The sequence below is a fragment of the Galeopterus variegatus genome, unplaced genomic scaffold, assembly GCF_000696425.1.
Source record: "Galeopterus variegatus unplaced genomic scaffold, G_variegatus-3.0.2 Scaffold2595, whole genome shotgun sequence".
Taxonomy (NCBI): Eukaryota; Metazoa; Chordata; class Mammalia; order Dermoptera; family Cynocephalidae; genus Galeopterus; species Galeopterus variegatus.
The window spans coordinates 192,695-212,278 of NW_007728706.1; the positions used below are offsets into that span (position 1 = coordinate 192,695).

The following is a 19,584-nucleotide window of genomic DNA, read 5'->3' on the forward strand; positions in this document are numbered from 1 at the left end:
GAGTAACAGAAGAAGCAACTGCTCTACCAGATGACCAGACATCAGTGTAGAGATACCAGAAGTATGAAAACCCAAGAAAATATGACAGCACTAAAAGAATACATTAATTCTCGAATACCAGACCCTATAGAGCAGGAAACCCTTGAAATCACTGAAAAGGAATTCCAAGGAACAATCTTAAGGAAACTCACTGAGATATGAGAAGACTGAGTTAAACAACATAATGAAATGAGGAAAATAAATCTGGGATATAAAGGAGGAAATTTACAAAGAGATTAATACCTTAAACAAGAATGTAGCAGAACTCATAGAACTAAAAGATTCACTCAGCAAAATAAAAAACACAACTGAGAGCTTAAGCAGCAGGCTAGATCAAGCAGACAAAAGAATTTCTGATCTTGAAGATAGCCTTTTCAAGATAACCCAGGCAGACAAAAAAAAAAAAGAAAAAAGAATGAAAGAAATGAAGAAAATCTAAGAGAGCTAGCAGACAACCTTAAGCACACAAACATTCAAATCATGGGTGTTCCAGAAGGGGAAGAGAAAGGAAAAGGCATGGAAAACCTACTCAATGAAATAATAACAGAACACTTCCCAGGTATAGGGAGAGACAAAGACATTCAGATACAGGAGGCTCAAAGATCCCCAAACAGGTTCAAGCCAAAAAGATCTTAAGACATATTGTAATCAAACCGGCAAAGCTCAGAAGAGAATCTTAAAAAAAGCAAGAGAAGAGCATCAAGTCACCTATGAGGGAGCCCCTATCAGACTAACAGCAGACTTCTCAACAGAAACTCTACAGGCCAGAAGAAACTGGGATGACATATTCAAAATAATAAAAGAAAAATATTGCCAGCCAAGAAAACTATACCCAGGCAAGGCTGTCTTTCAGAAATGAGGGAGAAAAGACAGAAATCTGAGGGAGAAACAGTGTACTTTCCAGACAAACAAAAACCACAGGAGTTCACCACCACACAACCAGCCCTGCAAAAAGTCTTCAAGGGAGTCCTGCATCTGGAGTCCAAAAAATGACACTCACTCATCTTACCAGCTATCGTTTTTTTCAAACTCTCTATTTTTTCATAACTCAGTCTTGGTAGGTGGTGTGTTTCTAGGAATTTATTCATTTCATCTAGATGATCTAATTTTTTTAACCAACAATTCATAGTATTCTCTTATAACTCTTTTGATTCCTGTAAATTTGGTCATAGTGATCCCTCTTTCATTTCTGATTTTAGTTATTTGAGTCTTCTCTCTTTTTTCTTGGTCCACTTAGGTAAAGGTTTGTCATTTTTGTGGATCTCATCAAAGTAACAACTTTTGGTTTCATTGATTTTCTGTATATTTTTATTTTCTATTTCTTTTTTCTATGCTCTAATTTTTACTCTTTACTTTCTTTGCTATGTCTGGGCTTAGTTTGCTGTTCATTTTCTAGATTCTTAAGGCGCAAAGGTGATTGCTGATTTGAGGTCTTTCTTTTTTATTAATGTACACATTTATGTTAAATAAATTTCCCTTTTAGCAAAAAAAACTCCAGAATTTGACCACCTGTCATCACCACCACACTCCCACTCTTACTATAAGCCTCTATTATGTTTTGCCAGAATTACTACAACAGTTTCTAACTCACCTCCCCACTTCTACTCTTGCTTCCCTACAGTCTGTTCTTAGTAATCAGACACAAGACAGTCATGTCACCCTTTGCTTGAAACCATCTGGCTTCCCATCTCACTTGAAATAAAAGCCAATGTGCTTGCAATAGTGTACAAAGTCTGACATGACCTGGCCCCACCCCTCTTTCTGATCTCCCCCCTAATGCTTTTCAGGATATGGAAAAGAGAGAGAATGGCTCCTGCCCTTTTCACAAAGAAAAACTTTGAATAGCAGCAACAAGGCAAAAAGAAGACTCTCTGTAATTCTTCTTCCCCCAACATTCTATTTTTAAGTTGCCATCATCAACAAAAACCAAAAGAAAACAATGAACTTGGACTCATTTTATCAGATGGTAAAGAGAGGCTAAGATCAAGTTTATCTTTAAAGAAACTGCAGAAATATTGATTTAATGAACAAATTTATGCATGAGTCTGTAAAGAAGACATTAAGGCTACTGAAAACAGTTATTCAAATTATTTAGGCATCTCCACTTAGAATAATTGATATACCACTTAGAAGTTATAACATTTAATAAAGCAACCAACCAAAGGAATGCAACTCAAACTTGACAGAAATGTTAAATGGAATCATTTATTAGCCAGATTTTGCCAACTTCTCACAAATGAATACAACTCCCACCACTGCATCCTGTCCCTAGCTTTTGCCCCTCTTACCAGAAAGGCCTACCTTGCCCCCAAAGTACCCCTCACTGTGTCAATGCTGATGATAAAACTGAGGATCCAATGTCCCATGAGATGACCTCTGACGTGTCCTTGTTGACCCCCCAAACACAATTTTTCCTTTCTCTTCCCACCTGCTTTGTAAAAATTTCTTTTGTTTTGTTTGTTTTTGGCAGCTGGCTGGTACAGGGATCCAAACACTTGACCTTGGTGTTATAACACCCTCTCTAACCAACTGGGCTAAGCAGCCAGCCCGTGCTTTGTAAAAATTCCATGCAATGTAAAAAACACCAAGATAGCACATATTCGGAAGTCACAAAGTCATATTTCTTTAAAAATTTAGCTGGGGTTTTAATTTAGTATTAATTCATACACTTCTCCATGATAATTCCAAAATAGAGACTACTGAGATTTCACCGTAATTCTTCCTGGTTAACTCCCTCATTTCCAAAGCTTAAACCTCCCGATTAACAGATTAATTATTAGTGAGTTGCAGAGGTACCAGGAAGCCCAGCCTGGGGCCTCCTCACACACCACACTTTCAAACGAACACCAGAAAAGTCTTCAGATATTCTAGTTGCTATTCACCCAGTGTTCCCCTGTTCCTTTCCGGAACTGTAACCTCTTTTTCTGAGTCGCTTCCTTTTCTGCTGTAAATTCAAACGCCTCCTGCTCCTCTCCAAATTCGTTCCTCTCTGCTCTAATAAACTGCCTCTTATATTTCTGTCTTTCTGCCCTGCTCTGAATTTACACCTTTTGTCTCAAGAACCCCTATGCTTCTAAAACATTCCTTTGTTCCTGGGGTAAGAAGCTCAGGCAATTTCTTCCTGAAAGTGGGTTTCATTCCCGATTTTCTGTATGAACAACGTTTCTTTAACTGCTTCATCCCCAAATTGTACACTGGCTCCATCAGACAATGAATTAGGATTCTGACCTTTCATGCTTGTGTTTCCTTATAGGACAAGCTCACTTACAAATACCAGATTCATTCATTCACTCACTCACTCAACCAACCAATAAACAAAAGGCATCACAGCAGGTAAAAAGGTGTTTTCTGTCTTTAAGGAGCTTATAATCCAGATAAAAATATCAAATCAAAGGCAGTATGAAAGGATCATATGAGCATACATTATACAGTATATAAATATTTATAAAACAGAGTTGTGCTTGTCCACTCCAGACAGAAAGTGATTATTAATAAAAGTACAAGTGCAATCAACAATGTGCACTTCAGTGTCTCTACAGCTCAAGCTGATTAGCTCCCATGACCTGTATATTCTACATTAACAAAAGTCCTTTGAGTTTATTTTAGTATGGCAAATAAAGCAAAACTTGTCCAACTGTTTTAGACTCTATTGTCCTAAACATGGAAATTAAAGAATGGTTCTGATTTCATTCTCTAAACATCTGCTCTGCAAAGAAAGTTTTCTACAGAGTCAAGTTATTTAGAAAATAAACTTCTCTTTTCATTCAGCTCAAGCAGTCTTCAAAACATTCCAAGTTTTCTACAGAATCAAGTTATTTAGAAAATAAACTTCTCTTTTCATTCAGCTCAAGCAGTCTTCAAAACATTCCTGGGAAGATTCATTTCACCTTTCAATGCTATTTTTACATGAACTTCCTGAAGTATCCTTGTACAGGGTACATTCTAGTACATCAGTTTCTCTTCCAAGTCACCCACAACTGCCCTGCCTTCCATTTACTGCCTCGACTGAATATGCTTCTCACCTGCCCAAATCAAAAGATGATGCTTAAATATGAAGAACTTAAAAACAGGATCTGGAAACACAGCAGCCATAAGAGACCTGCCTATCATCACAGTGTAAATATTGGGGAGAAGGTTAAAATTGAAGTTGAGGAACTGTGTATTTCAAAGTGCGTTGGTTCATTAAACAGTCATTTTTTTATTTTAAAGCCATTACATCAGAGTTATTTGCTTTGCTACTGCATAAACTCTGAGATCTATTGTATTCGAAAATGTTTTATTATGTTATTTTATTTTTCCCCCAAAAGATGAATACACCTTCAATTTTAAAATGAAAATCTTTGGGAGATAAGTATTCAATATATAGAAATTCATTTCACAAAAAATACCAGGACTTAAACCACATTTAAAGTGCCCCTGTACTTCATATCGATCCTCTAGAAAACACATTTTTAGCTTCAGAGTGGGAGTCTCATCTTACTGTTGCCATTCTAGGTATCCAGAAAGGAAAAAACATGGTATTGAGAATCAAGCAAAGCAAATCATTCCATAACTAAATACTTCAAAGGATACTAAGTTTCACACGGCAATAAACCTTCCAGCAGCTCTTAACAGGTAATCGTTAGAGAGGCTAGTGGCCCACCGTTGGATACGCACCCTCTCTCCATCCCAAATCCAGTCTGCATAACCAGACACCTACCACTCGCTTTGGCTTCCGAGTAAGAGGGGCCGTCCTCAAAAGTGAAGATCTGGGACATGCTCTGGCCCAGGTAGGAGGGAGGCGGGTAGTAAGAATGCATCCTGTACTGGGAACTCACTGCGTGGCGGTTCTCCGAGTTTTTCATCTGCTTAAGAAAAAAGAAGGAATACAATGAGGCCAAAGTTGCACTCCACAATGATTACAAAAACTGCCTAATTTTTTCAATTAAGGGAACAGCCAAATAAAGTTGGAAGTATCCTCCACCACCAATATGCTCTCTAGTGCACTGGCCCTAGCCATACTAGAACTATGCATCCTGAAGGTACCTTTTCAACCTTGCAGTGCCCTCTTAAGACCCCCTAAACTCCCCTCTGGTCATATAATGCTTGACTAACAAATACTAAAGAGCACAGGGCTGGAGAGAGCCAACACAATCCGCTGTGACACTGACTAGCTTGTTTGACCTCATCACGTTTCCTCATGTGTAAAACTGGCATCTTAAACCTTTGGTTACCTTTCAGTGTTCACATAAGAATATCTAGAAATGACGACAAAACGACAGCACGCAAGCCATGGGTAGGAGTGAGCTGTGTTCCTGAGTGTGATGCCATGCTGGAGCCTGTCACTCAGCGTCCATTCCCACCTCCTTCTAAGCTTTTCCCTGCAGCAAGGGATGGAAGTCTGGGATCTGGAGGTGATTTTGATTCCGCTCATTGGACACACGGAGTGAGATGGGAAGGCAGCAGGGGGTACAAACTGTCCCTCCCGCAGCAGTGGCAGCTGACAGGAGGGCTCATTCGTTTTCCTGGCAACCAGACCCTGCCTTTGGGACCATGCAGCTTTTACGTAAATAGCAGTGAGTTCCCTGGAGCTTCCTGACCTCTCCTCCAAAGCTAAGGACACGTGAGGCCACAGCTTAGAAGAGCCCCCACTTCCGTTTTCATGGCTCTTCTGATAAGTGTAAGGCCCACTTTCATGGACATCTAGAATTGTTCTGTCTTCTGCATGGACCTTGGTAAACATACAGAACCTTCAACACAAGATCATGCTGGGGCTCAGAAAGTGACACCCCAAAGTGAAGGCCTCAGAAACAGCCTCAAAAGCAAAGTTTTCCTCTGTCCTTCTCCTGCCTGCCTGTCTTCCAGCCTTATTTTCCCCTGAGGCAAACCATAAAAATTAGAATCCCTCTTGCCCGAGGTGGGTCACAGAAACCAGAACCCCTTCCCCAAAGCCAGCCATGAAGACTAAAATTATACTCTAAAACAAAAACAAAGCAAATTGCAAAAAAGTAAAATAAAATAATACGCTAATCCCTCCTGCCCCCTTTCTGTCTTGGAACTGCCCCTACTTCTGTCAAGTCCCTGCCCCACCATGTCTGGTGGTAGCATTCCAGATAGGGTGCTGACCGATGTCGTGAAGGAACAGCTGCCACACAGAGAAGCCACAACGACGACTCTGGGCAGGCCTTGCTGGGTTTCCCCACTCATTAGCATTAGATCACACTTTTCCCGTCTAATCACATTGCCACACTGCTGTCCCTGCTTCACAGAACCTAAGCAAAAAAAGGAAAGTTTCTTTCTCCCTTATCTTTGGGTCTTTATTCTGAAGGCTCCCGTGTCACGTAAAACAATGATACAATAAAATTTGCTATGCCTTCTCTTCATATTAATCTGTTTATTAGTTGATTTTTCAGAGGGGTTGAAGGGTAAGTTTTCCCTTGGCCCCAACAATCATACATTCAAGCAAGAAAAGAGCTGCACCTCAATTACTTACATTGCCTTTAAAATATTTAATTTAGATGTCATTCGCTTTTAAATAAAAGTCAATCTAAGGGAATGTTCAAGATAAACCAGTTCTGTTCAGAGTTAAGTAATCATTTCAAAATCAAGTTTTTCAATCAAATGTTTAGAATGCTACTCCGTAAAGAAAATAGTCCTAACTTAACAGAGGCTGGCAGGATGACATTAGGCACTGGGCTTCCTCAAGGTTTTTAGCCATATTCACCTGAGTGTACTAAGAATTACGGCCTTGCCTGGTGGAAAGGCCCAAGGTCCTGATTCCCATATGATACTTCGAGAAGCTCAAAGTATTCATTACTGATCCTCCTACTGCTTCCCAGCTCAAATGTCTGCTCTTTGGGGTGAATTTTTTTCCTTGGAGAAGCAAAGACGACTCCACGACAGGTAATTTCTTCCTTCTGAGTGAGGTTTATCTGGGCAAGTCTCCCTTACCCTTTCTAGTTTGTTTTTCTGAAATATATAAGATGGGCTCTCTTCTAGATCAGTCACCCTATTTTCATTTTCTACCAGCTGGTATAAATCTTGACTAAATAAGAGACTGAGCAAGCTATCCTTGCAAAACAGCCTAAGGGGAAAAACTGGTTACCCTAATGAGACAGCCCATTAAGGAGCCATGAAATCATTTTCAAGGGAAGGGACAATCAATGGTAGCAGTTTACTACACAGGACCTAGTTATCAGTTACATCAGTGCCTTCCAGTGGTCTCTTAATGGGCATTCGAGTGTCCTGGGATCCTGTTAAAATGTAGATTTTGATGCAGTAAGTCCAGGTGGGGCCTGAGAGTCTGACAGCTCCCCAGAGATGCTGATTCTGCTGGCCCTCAAACCTCTTTTGTGACAAGAAGCCAGAATAAATGATCCTTTTTCTCATAGTTAGCACCTCTAGAAACTCAGGACCAAAGGAGGACCTTCTAAAAAACTCTTTTTACCAATTGTTTACAACCACCAAGTTTCCACCTGGACTGAAGGAGGGTGAAAATTATGTAAATTTTTCATTTTCATTACTTTTCTTTCTATATGTAAAATTCCCCAGAGCTAAAATAATTTTTTCAGGGGTCTGCTGCCATCTAGAATTGCTGCAGAGGTAATAACAAACTCCAACACCCTTTGAATTGAAGAGCCATTTCTGCCTCCGTAGACTTCCCTCAAGTCAATTATGCAGTCTGAGTAATGAACATTGAATCAGAACAAGGTGCCGACTTTTCAGTGCAGAATGCCGTAATATAAATAACAGAGCCTCCCGCTCTGGGTGCTGAGTTAGTCAGATCTCCTTCAGGTTTGACAATATCTGCAAGTCAGTTCTTCAAGGAAAATGCTTTTCAATTTTCCCTGAGTACAAGAAAACAGAGCATTTGAGCCTGCAGGCTCTGCAAAATGTTGGATCTTCTTCTTTTACTATGAAAGTTTATAAAAAGCTCCTTGTCGAAATGTTTGAAATATTTTCACTGTGAGTCTACAGCAGGGGCCAGCAAACTTTTTATTGTAAATGGCCAAACAGTAAACATTTTAGGCTCTGCAAACCATAGGGTAGGCAATTGGTAAATGAGTGAGCACGGCTGTGTTCCAATAAAACTTTATTCATAACAATATTCACTGGTTCTTAACCTTCATTCCCACTGGAATAACGGGAAGAGGACACCCAGCACTGGTGCCTGGGCTCTACCCCTGGAGAATCTGATTTAACTGATGTGGGATATGGCCTGGGCCCTGGGTCTTTTCAAAATTCCCCAGGTAATTCTAACATGACACTAAGACTGAGAGAACCACTGCTCTACTATTAATAACGTATCTTCCACACACCTGAGAAGTGCAAGAACCCAACATCCCCATATTAACTAATAAATGCAAAAGGTTAAGTCTGACAAATAGACTGGTCAGCTGCTGCCAACCCCAATGTGTGCATTATTTTAAAAGCAATTCAGCTAAATGATTGAGTTCTCTTTTTTTCTTCACTAAAGCTTCCTGGAAAATAAACACAAATTCGAATCCAGGAATATGCTTATTTTTCTCTTTGATTCCATTTCTATGCTTTTATAAAGCATCAAACAAGGATTATGTGGAAATAAGAACTGAGTTATTTGTATGCAAACATTCCATCTTCCCAATGAATTCCCAAGATCACTGAGCTATAAAAGACTTCCAGCAAAAGAAGAAAACGATACAAAGGGTCAGACTCCCACTGAGGTAACTAAAATGTGAACTTACTGAGGTCATCAATCACTTCAGCTACATCCAATTCAAAGAATAATCCACAAATAACCATCCACGTGACAACTTGCACATAAGGAAAAAGATAGTCGCATGTGTTTTTAAAACATGAAGTTAAAATTGAATTGTAATTCACCCAGAAAGCCCAGAAAAAGGTGCGGCAGAATGTAATTTAAAACTCAAAATCACTTCCTGCTCCCCTCTAACTTAAAAAAAGTAAAGAAATCACAATCCTGATACTTTTGGCTTAAACAAAATGGAAAAATACTAAAGCTTTTGAAACTTGCTGTTTTACTTAAAACCAATATTCTCAACTCGGGGGGGACAGTTTGGTCCTCCAAGAGACACACTGCAATGTGTGGGACACACTTTTCATGGTCACAACTTGGGGGGAGGGGCATGCTACTGGCAGCCAGCAGTAAAGGCCAAGGGTGCTGCAATAATGCACAGGACAGTGCCCCCCACAATGAACAATTTTCCGGCACAACGTCTCAATAGTGCCAAGGTTGAGAAACCTGCTTTAAAATAATCTAATACCCTATTGTGCTCAGCCCTTCTCTCCCAGCTAAAAGAAAACAGCAAAGTTCTACTGAGGGACAGAAGTTGCACACAAATTAGAGCAACTGTTCAGTTCTGCCAAAAAAATTATTATTTTCTTTTCAGCAATGTTGCCTTGTTTCTTCTCAAGATTCTATTTTTTATTCCTTTAAATTAAACAAATAAACAAACCGAGTAAAACCTGAACAGCCGGGATTCCAGTGAATTATGACTACTATTATTATTAGCATGTGGTAGCTGGCAAGAGAGAAGCATGTTTTATAATCTTATTACCCACCCCAGGTCTCTGAACCAGAGAATGACCTACAGATAAGAGCTGGGCTGGCAGAGCATGCACATGGTGTTAGCATTAACCCCAGAGGAAGGCTTAAGAGTTTGGGGTTTCATTAAATTGTTGAGAATATTCATCACAATGTAACTGAACCACAGGCTTCCTTTTATACACCTTAGCCACCCGACCTTAGAACATAAAAACCTAACTTCTTCTAAAAAAAAAAATTCCTAAATTTTGGTTGTCTATTAAAGCTTCAGATAGGAAGAGTGTCTAGTCTTACAGCTAACTGAACACTCCATCCAGGTGAATGGCTAAAAGGGCCTGGTGAAGACCAAATTACTGTCGGGTTGTTTTCTAAGCGTGGCTGAGCTGCACACAATTAAAGTTGATGTTAGAAGGGACCAGTCTTCAAGAGAAGAGTTATTCTACAGAATAACATTCCTAATTGCAAACTTTGATATCGAAACTAATAGTGTGAAGATTCCCTTGATGTTGATACGTGGCTTGCAATCTTTTAAACTGCAAAATCCACATTTGGGGGCAAACTTTGGTTTTCTGAACAGAAACCTTTTTATAAAAGAAGGCTGTGGAATTCCACATCTCCTGGTGATGCTGAGTGAAGGTTGAGGCTGACTCTGCCCTCTTTAAATGATTTCTTTAGTTTTAATGGAAGCTTCTTTTCAAGCCATCTGAATGAGATACCTGTTCCCCCTCTCACCTAACCACACACTGTGAGCTGTCCTGGGCCACGGACCTTACCTGTGCAAGGTGCTTCACCCGGAAGGCCCCATTCACTTCCTGAAATACACACCTCACTCATCCGCTGCCATTCCACACTTCTCAGCTGGAAAGCATTATTTTAAATACTCAGGCTAAAAATGATTGCTATTATGCACACACTTCAGAGATGACTGAAAGACCAACAGGCCAAATGCTGAGTCATCTGGCACAGGCAGATGCCCCACAGCTAAAACCGTCCCTCCCTCCTTCCTCCCCCTTTCCATCCAGTCCTCTGGAGATTCATTCTCTTTCTCCTAACTTTGTTACTTCCCATCTGCACTCACCTGGCTTCTCTTAGGCGGCCATGTCACGTGACACCCTCCACGCCCTCCCTAGAGGAAGAGAAGCAGACAGAGAGAGGGAGATGGGCCTTTGAGAAGACTCAGACCTTTCCTTCTAAGGTGTCCCTGCAAAGCCCAGGGGAATCCTTCAGTGTCCCCAGAGGAAGGTGCTGAGTGTGACGGTCAGCACTTAGATGCTGAAGAACATAAGAGCTGTTTCCCCCAAAATGGAAAGGCTGCTCTTCCTCCCCTGAGAGGACGTAGGAGGGGAAAGAAAAAAGAAAGAAGAGAGGACACTTGTACAACATGGCAGAGAGAACAAATAATTTCAGAAATATTACGTCTAAAATGTTTTCAGTTGCAAATCCCAAGTTTCCCAAAGCTTTAGAAAGTCTGTGACACATGCAAAAACAAAGGAAAACTTGTGTGGGTGGGGTTTAAAAAAAAAATTGAAGGAAAGGAGCTAAAGTCCAAGTTTGGATTAATACCAGAGTAGATTTAAAAAGAAAAAAAAACAACAGCCATAAGATGTACCATGGAAAAATAAGCAAGTCATTTGGAAATATGGGACCAAAACTGACTATGAGACCATATAGCAAGCCCTCCCCTAAACCCTAGAAACCCTGGAGAGGGCATAGGACAGAGATTCACTTCAGTCTTGAATAAACTTTAAGGGACAGAAACCCCATAGGACATCAGGACTACACTTAGTGGTTCATTTTGCTTGTCTTTATCAAAAAAAGCAATTTAGATGTGAATAAAAAATCCAAATTAATTTTTTTAACTTGTGTTGCTCAGCTGATTTCACCATCTGCATCAGGAGCATTGACGGAACAAAGTTTACTTTTCTAGACTATTTTCCAAAATGCAGAACTACTACTCCTTACAGGGCCACAAAATATTTACGTTTGCAGTCAGCATATATATATATATTTTTTTTTTTTTTCTTTTTTTAAAGAATGATATGGAACTGAATAAAATGAAATAGAAAATATATGAGAATTCACTGCATATATGGTATGGGGAAGAGCTGTTTTAAAAAACGTTTCATTTTGTGTTTGTATTTGTGTGTAAATATATACTGGATCAGTTTACTGTGGGTCTCAGTCTAAAATGTATGAAAAATGATGATGTATAAGCCAGGTAAAGGGAAGCAAGTACCTTATTGATTGATTGATTGATTGATTGACTTTTGGCACTGGCTGGTACAAGGATCCAAACCCTTGACCGTGGTGTTTGCAAATACCTTTAAAAAGAGGTACATAGCAAGAAAAGTCCAAATTATTAAAAATGTTTCCTTTTCCTGGAACCTGGAAGAGTCTTGGTGCATTTCAGGGGGTTCATAAAAGAGAGGGGACGGTCAATTCAGATCAGTCTCTGGCTGGGACTAGCTCAGTGCCTTCCTCATCTTTTAGAAATCTCTGCAGGATTTTCCAGCTCCTAGGTCAGAAACTTATATCTGCCAGAGTCACAAATCTAAAACACAGACCCTGCCTGACCTCCCAACTGAACTCATGTATATCCAGGCATAAATGCTAGTGTCATTTATGTAAAAACCCATAGGAAACAAAGCTTCAGTAAAACAGCTGGAGGAAAATATATACAAAGATTTATATTTTTAAAGTTAGGTTGATAATTATCAGGACTCTCCGCCCCCCCTTAGCATATCGAGTCTCCGAAAGCATTATATAACACCTCTTATCACTGCTGGAGGGGGCTTGTAGTGATGACATTCTTAATGTAATTTTCCTGAGAGAATGTTGGTTATTGACTACAGGACTAACGGATTTCAAAGGAAGAAAAAGAGTGTTTATTGAGAGACAGATACTACAGAGACTTCTCCTGTCATCTGAGTCCTCACACTTTCATAATTAACATAAGAAGAAATTGCTCAGATTAAATAATTTGGTTCCACTCACAAAGAGATTAAATGCAGAGGGCACGATTCAAAGCAATTCACCCCTGAAGCTCCTGACACTTCTCTCTACTAAACCAAGCCACCTTTTCAATGTTGAATGAAGATATCTGCTTATTACAAAGACCTACTCGCTGCCTTTGGCTTTCAACAGCTCTTCACGTTTTCTCTCCTTTTAGAGCAAATAAGAAACTTTTTTTTTTTTTTTGGATAGTCTGAAAATGAGAAGAAAAGATACCCGTAACCACACACTCAGGAACTTTAGTTTTAGGACCAAAAGTATCAGAGGCATCCATCTCTCTTCCCACTTTGATGGACAAACTTAATTAACCTTTGCTACTCTGTTCCAACCTACTGTTTTAGACAAAACTAGTGACCCAGAAACAACATGTTACCCTCACCATCTCCACGCTGCGACATCAAGAGATATAGCCCTATCAGCAGTATTGGGAAATAAGCCACTTGGCTTAGCTGCTCTGAGAAATATGGATTATATTCATGTCACACATGAGCTGTCAGAAACATTAGGATACTTTTAGCATAAATCAGCAGTGTGACGGGTGTCTTATGAGCCCTGAACATGACAGACTGCCTGGAGGGCAAGGTGAGGCTGTCTGGGGCCACCTTCTACGTGCCAGCACGCACACATACTTGGCCCAAGCTGGCATGAAAGATTCCAGCGCAGGCTGGTGGCTTCTGATGGGGACACACACCCAGCTTGTGGGTGGCGTGGAACGGCCTTCCCCCCCCCAAGGCCATGACAGAGAGAGTCCACCTCTAAGTAAAAGATGATGCAAGAATAACCAAAAACATTTCCCTAAGGTACCCAGAAGAGAGTGTGTGTGTGTGCGCGTCTGGGAAGGCTCTGAACCATGCTTGAGCCAGCCTGTTCAGGGATTCTCCAGAATTGCAAGGCTCCATACAGGGAAGACCAAGCAGTGTGCCCTGCCCTAAGAGGCAGAAAGAGACAGTGGGAACGAATGTGCCCTCTGCAGTCAGGTACGGCCCAGTCACACAGCAGCTCCCGTGTGTCAGCTGTGTCACCTCCCCGAGCCCCCATTTCCTCACCCACAAAAGGGGCTAAAAATCCCTGACAGGCGGTGTTTAGGAATGAGATGAAGCCTGAGATATGCAGCACCCAGCACCACCCGGCTGCCTGCCCACTGCCCACTGTCCCCTTCTCTGCCCTCACGGGACCGCCTGTGCTTCTGCAGAGGCAGCAGAGGACCGCTCTTCTGGGTTTGCTACCCAATGACTCAGACCTGCCCGTTCTGCACTTTAAATATTATTTTAAGGGCCGGCCCGGTGGCGCACTGCTACAGTGCGCCGCTTGGGAGCGCGGCGGCGCTCCCGCCGAGGGTTCGGATCCCACATACAGACTGGTTCCCGCTCACTGGCTGAGCGAGGGGCAGGCGCGGCACCGAGGGTTGCGATCCCGTTGCCGGTCCCGGTCCGGTAAGGGTGCGACACTGAGGGTTGCGATCCATTGCCGGACACGAAAAAAAGACAAAAAGGAAAAAATAAAAATAAAAAATAAAATAAATATTATTTTAAGTACTTAAACATTTTGTTGAAATTTGAAAGAAAAATCTATTCTCTGAAATTTTTCTATTTTTGATGTTTAGAAAGTTGAAACCAACTCAAGATCCTACACTGCCACTATCGACTGAACACGCACGCACGTGCACACACACGAGGTAGGGGGGAGAGGGAGAAAGTTCCAGACTTTTACAGTTTTGGTTTTTACACAAATACTCAAGACATGAAATTATGGTGTCTGGCCTCCTCCTCCCAATATTGGGTGATAAGAACTAGGAATTGCCAAAAAGAAGGATTGTGAGAAGGAATGTGATGAAAGAAAGGTGGGAAAAATAAAACAAGGAGATAATATTTTTTCCCTGTTTCTCAGTCTCCTGATGCATCCCAAGAGGCTATGTATCTCAAGGGTGATGCCCACAGAGTCAGTGCCGTACCAAGGCGGGGGCATGCAGAGCCACCCATCCTGGGTGCATACAATAAGCTTAGAGGTGCACTGTCCACAGGGAATTTTTTAAAAATAGTAAAACCCACTAAAAGCCAATCTGCTTCTAATCATCACCATGCACTGGCAATTCTAAACAACAGTGGTGATAAAACATCCCCACCCCTACCCCCCTTTTGGCAGGCCACCACGCAGGGTTCATCTTCCAAGAGGCATCACAGCTCTCCCCAGGAAATCGCCAGACTATGATCGCAATAGTGCTCAGAGAATGACACGTGTCCTTTGATTCTTCTTGCTCATTTGCTCCACTGTGGGCTAGTAGTCGAGGGCCTAGCACAGCGCCAGGTGCAGGGCAGCCACTTGATAAGAACGATCGATGAATGCATGGCGGAGTTTCTTATACACGCTGAAATATGGTGGAGATTTTTTCTAACCCTATTCTTTTTATTTTTCTATCGTATTTCTAATATGTATTAAAAAAAAAAAAACAAGTCAAACCTGCCTCTGTTATGCATTCTTCTGATTTTGGTCTTTCTTCAAATCATGACGGAAACTTAACAGACCACAGAAATATGGACTCCCAAGAAATGTGAGAGCTGCTCAACCATGTACTTAAACATTCTGAAAAGCAACTAATTTCATATCATATTCAGAGCTACTTAGAAAAAAAGTAAGCTACAAAGGCAAACACAAATAGATAAGATTTTGGCCACCAGCCCAACCAAATTGGATCTGAAAGCTTTCAAAACCTGTGATCTAATTATCTAATTTTCAAGCAGATTACAGAATCCCCAAATGACTGTTTTATTTACTAACCTGATGCTATTGTGTCAGAAAATAGGTAATGTAACAACCTCGCAACAGACTGATCATATACTTCCTTCTGCCTCCAAGTCAATTGTGGAGCAGTCCCTGAGGTACACCAGCCCTTATAAGGTTTTCCAGATCAACTGAACTCATGTAAGAATGACAATGAATCTGCAGGACAGCCCAGGATCCATCTAAGATTCCCAAAGGCTCCTGAAATCTGAGGCTACACTCTGTCAGGATTTCCTGGGACGCTTCTGGACCACTTCAGCCAGGCTGAGAAAACAATCCCTTAGGATTTCCAGAGCCTAGCTCCTTCTCCTGGATCTCCTCTGAGCAGAGCTGCCTGTTGTTCCCCAGTGCTCTACATTTCCAGAGGCCAGTTCTACTTTCTTCTGAAATCCACGTTTTTAACCAAAACAGTGTGCAAGAATGTCTCTCGTGAACACTACTGTGGCTATGGGAAATTCCTCAGCCCCACCTCTCACCATCTGTCTGGGTTCAGCGTCTAAGATGCCCACCGCCGCCCTCCCTAAGCTCTGGCTCCAGACAAAGAGCCACCAGGAAAACTGTCATCGCAGGCACCAGTTCTTACAAACAACTGCCCTCACTGCAGGATCAAAAGCATGCAAGTCATTAAGCTTTCATCATCTGTGAAACAAAACAGCAATTCCTTCAAGGAAAGGTGTAATAAAAATCAGATGATGACTGTCACGATCATCACGAGTCATCAGGAAAAATGAGACAAAACAGCAGTTCCTCGGTGAAAGTGCATGCAAGTAACATGATAGTTTAGAAAAAGAAAGCCAGGACTGCATGTGTCCAGGCTGCAAGGCTGGGTGACAGGATGGCCCAAGGACTACTGCTGCTCCTTACAGGGCTGGCTAGCAAACGCAAGCTTTTCCCCTGCAGGATGAAAAATATGTTGTAACTGCCCATGGCTGAGACTTGACAGGCCGTTTAAGGAAAGTTCATCGTACAGGCAATATGACCCCCTACACTTGGGGAGACTGGCACCTTCAATTTCACTGGCTTTACTTTCCACGGTCAATCACAACTTTCGAGTTTCTTTAAACAGATTTCCCAAGGCTGGCCTACTGACCTGGCAGGCCCAACCACTGCATCTTCACTGGGTACCAGACGGCAGGACCCACTTACATGCATGTTAGAAGCCCACAGAACGCTGGACTAGCATAAAGGCATTCACAGGGCTGCCATAAAAAGGAAGGAAAGCTGTTTCTGTTTCTGCTTTTCGAGGAGTGCCTTGTTTCTCCTGGTGGCAGGTACCTGGGGGTGTGGGGGATGGGTCTCTCCCTTGGTTGCTGTCCTACTTTTCTACCTTCTTTGTGGAAGGCCCCCCAGCTGCACCTGGAGAGCACCTGTGCTGCTCTCTCCTGCCTGATTCTCTGGGTCTGACGCCGGCTCAACCCTAAGGGTCGGAATCTGAGGACTCGAAGAGTCTCTTCTATCTACTTTCTTGACTCTTGCTGAGACCTGACTTTCCTTCTAACTTCACCGCACAGAGTCCTCCTTTTATGTTATCCTGTTTCCCTTGCTGCTTTGAGTATCCGTGTGTGTCGAGAGAGCAGTGCAAGTTAAGCAGAAAGTTAAGTCCACACAATTGCTAAAGGAACCATACTGAAGCCCCTAAAGAACTTTGCTATTGTCATGGGGACACAATGACCAATGCAGTGGTTTCCAGACTCTGTGGATTTCACAGACCAGTAAAATATTTTTAAAAGGGGAGGGGGGAAGGAGCCAGTGGGTGCCAACATTTTATATTGTAAGGGCATTTCCAAAACAAAAAAAGTCCTGCCATCTAAAAGAATCATCAGTTTATTTTTTTACAAGTTGGAAGGGTACAGTCTCAATAAAAACAATTTTTTGAATTGAATAATTTAGCTTTAAGAAAAACTCATGTGTCCTGATGTTCCTCCTTTCTCTGTGATCTAGTATTGGAAACATTCTGCATACATAATAGTGAACTGCTAGACACATTCTCAGTAAAATAAGGAAAAAGACAATGACTCCTGTGCCCACCCCTTATCTAAGCTGAGCAATGCACTAAGAACATACATCAGAGCTGAAGGTATTTAAAAGGAAGAAAACTCTCAGGATCAATGTTTCTATAAAACAACTGCCTACCTAGAAACTCCAAAATGAGCAATCATAAAATTATTAGAGTTACAGAGTTCACAAAAGTGGCCAAATGCAAAATAAATATACCACATCACAGCAACAGAACAAGGATTTCTTTCATACATGAACAGAAATTTATGCCTCTGTAAACCCCTTCAAAAAGCCAAATTACGGTTGTGAGTTAGCCCTAATACCTCAAGGCAAATACCTTATCTGTTTTCAAGCACCTTTCCTGAGGCAAGAAATTACTTTAAATGTTTTAAATGGAATAGGTCTTCATAAATTCCTCTTAGGTCTGCTTGCAAACTGTCAGTTTTTCCTCCCAGAGGAAAAAGCCAGTCAATGTCTCTCTACCAACAGACAGTGGCCAACAACCAGTCTGCTCTAACACGGGAAGCCAGGGCTAGTTTAACCTGCCGATGTCGTGGGCCATGGGACTGGGCAGCACGCACCTGGCTGACGGTGAGGTGCCCAGGTCAGCTTCCTCAGGCAAGTCACTTGAACTGTCTCAGCCCACAGCTACCCAAGTTTGAGGTGATTGGATGCACATCATCTGGGAGACCTGCCAGTGGAGCTCGGTACACTACTGGGTGCAGACAATAAGCTTAGGCTTAGGCTTATTATGGCTTCAGGCAAGCACAGAAATTGATCCAAGTCTCCTCCTCTGTCTTAAACATGAAAGTGGATTTTGTATTCTACTGCCTTCTCCCTATGATATCGAATTTTGAAATTTTAATATTTAAAAATAATGACCATTAATTGTAACTGTCTCCCTGGGAATGGGCACCAGCTTTAAGACTTGGCTTCGTAAACCCTCGCCCCCAACGCGGGGGTCCTCTGCACAGCTGCAGAGACGCTGTGATGGTTCCTACATAGTATACACCTGGAAAGTCAAATCTTTTGGCTATTCTTTTAGCTAACAGGTTGTCCTGATGCTGAGCCACAATAAATTTTTTAAAAGTCAGTATAGAAACAAGGGCCCCAACAGGCTGCTGTTAGGTTTGGGAACATAGGCAGGCAGGCAGGCAAGCAGGCAAGCAATCAAAAGGCTTTTCTAAGTACCCTGCCCAGCCCTCTGGCCCTCAGCAGGCTGAAGGGGCGGCAGTGCCATCCCCAGAGCACCCACAAGGGGGTGCTTTTTTTTCTGTGCTCCAAGTCCCAGATGCCAGAATCTGGTTTCTTTCCTGCCTGTATCTCAGTTTCAAAGACAGGACTACTTAGGTGATCCCCAGCTTCCCGTGTGATAATAGCAGCCTGCCCCCCAAGACCTACTTTTCTTCATTTTTGTCTGTTCTGTTCAGGGGTCAATTTCTAGCATATTGTATAGGCCCTCACTGCATGTTTATTTAATATCAGCAGACTTCAAAAAGTTCACGGAAAAACAATTGAGAGATACTATGCACCTTTCCATGAATTTTCTGAAATACCCTCGTACGTGAATGCATTCCAGCAAGGTGCCCAGCTGTCAATGGGCAAGCATCTCATGAAATGCTTCAGACAAAGGCCAAAATAACCACGAGAAGGCATGAAATCACCTATGTTTCCTTCTGACCACACCTTAGCTGTGGTTGGGATGTAAGTCTGTACATCTGGTGGCACAAGCTTCGGAAAAGCAATTGAGAGGGTGCCTGCCACAGGGACTGAAAGGAGATCCTAGGGATAGCCCGGAGTCCTCCCATATTTATTTCTGCTCACTTGATATGCACCTCTCCCTTGTCAACCTGGTACAACATGTTTATTTAAGAGATAATGTTGCTGTGGAGGAGTGCACAGGCAATAAACAGCTTTTGCAGGCAATTAAATGCAGAAGTGAAATTGAGCTGCTGGTCAGGAGAACCAGCCATTCATCCTGAGTTTGTTCCAGTGTCACAAATGTTATTCCTGTTTCACAACAGGACAGGAATCTGTGATTGGGCCACAAATCTCCACAGGCTGCAGACAGACCAAAAGCATTAAAGCAGCTCTCAGCATGCAAGGCATTAACACGGAAGAGCCTTGGATTCCGGAATGCTGACCCAAGAGACTGCTCTTTTTAAAAAAAAACAAACCAAAAAATCCCGATTTTTGCATTTAGTAGGTGCTCAATGATTCTTTGCAGCTTCTTT

At 41.9% G+C, this 19,584-nt stretch overlaps 1 protein-coding gene across 1 annotated transcript in view; it reads right to left on the bottom strand.

Annotated features, from left to right (window-relative positions):
- The window catches only part of DMRT1 (doublesex and mab-3 related transcription factor 1), a 101,853-nt gene that overhangs the window by 42,919 nt on the left and 39,350 nt on the right, over positions 1–19,584 (bottom strand). The window contains exon 4 of the mRNA XM_008582382.1: positions 4,739–4,883. Coding sequence (XP_008580604.1) covers positions 4,739–4,883 — 145 coding nt within the window. The remainder of the gene's footprint in view (positions 1–4,738; positions 4,884–19,584) is intronic.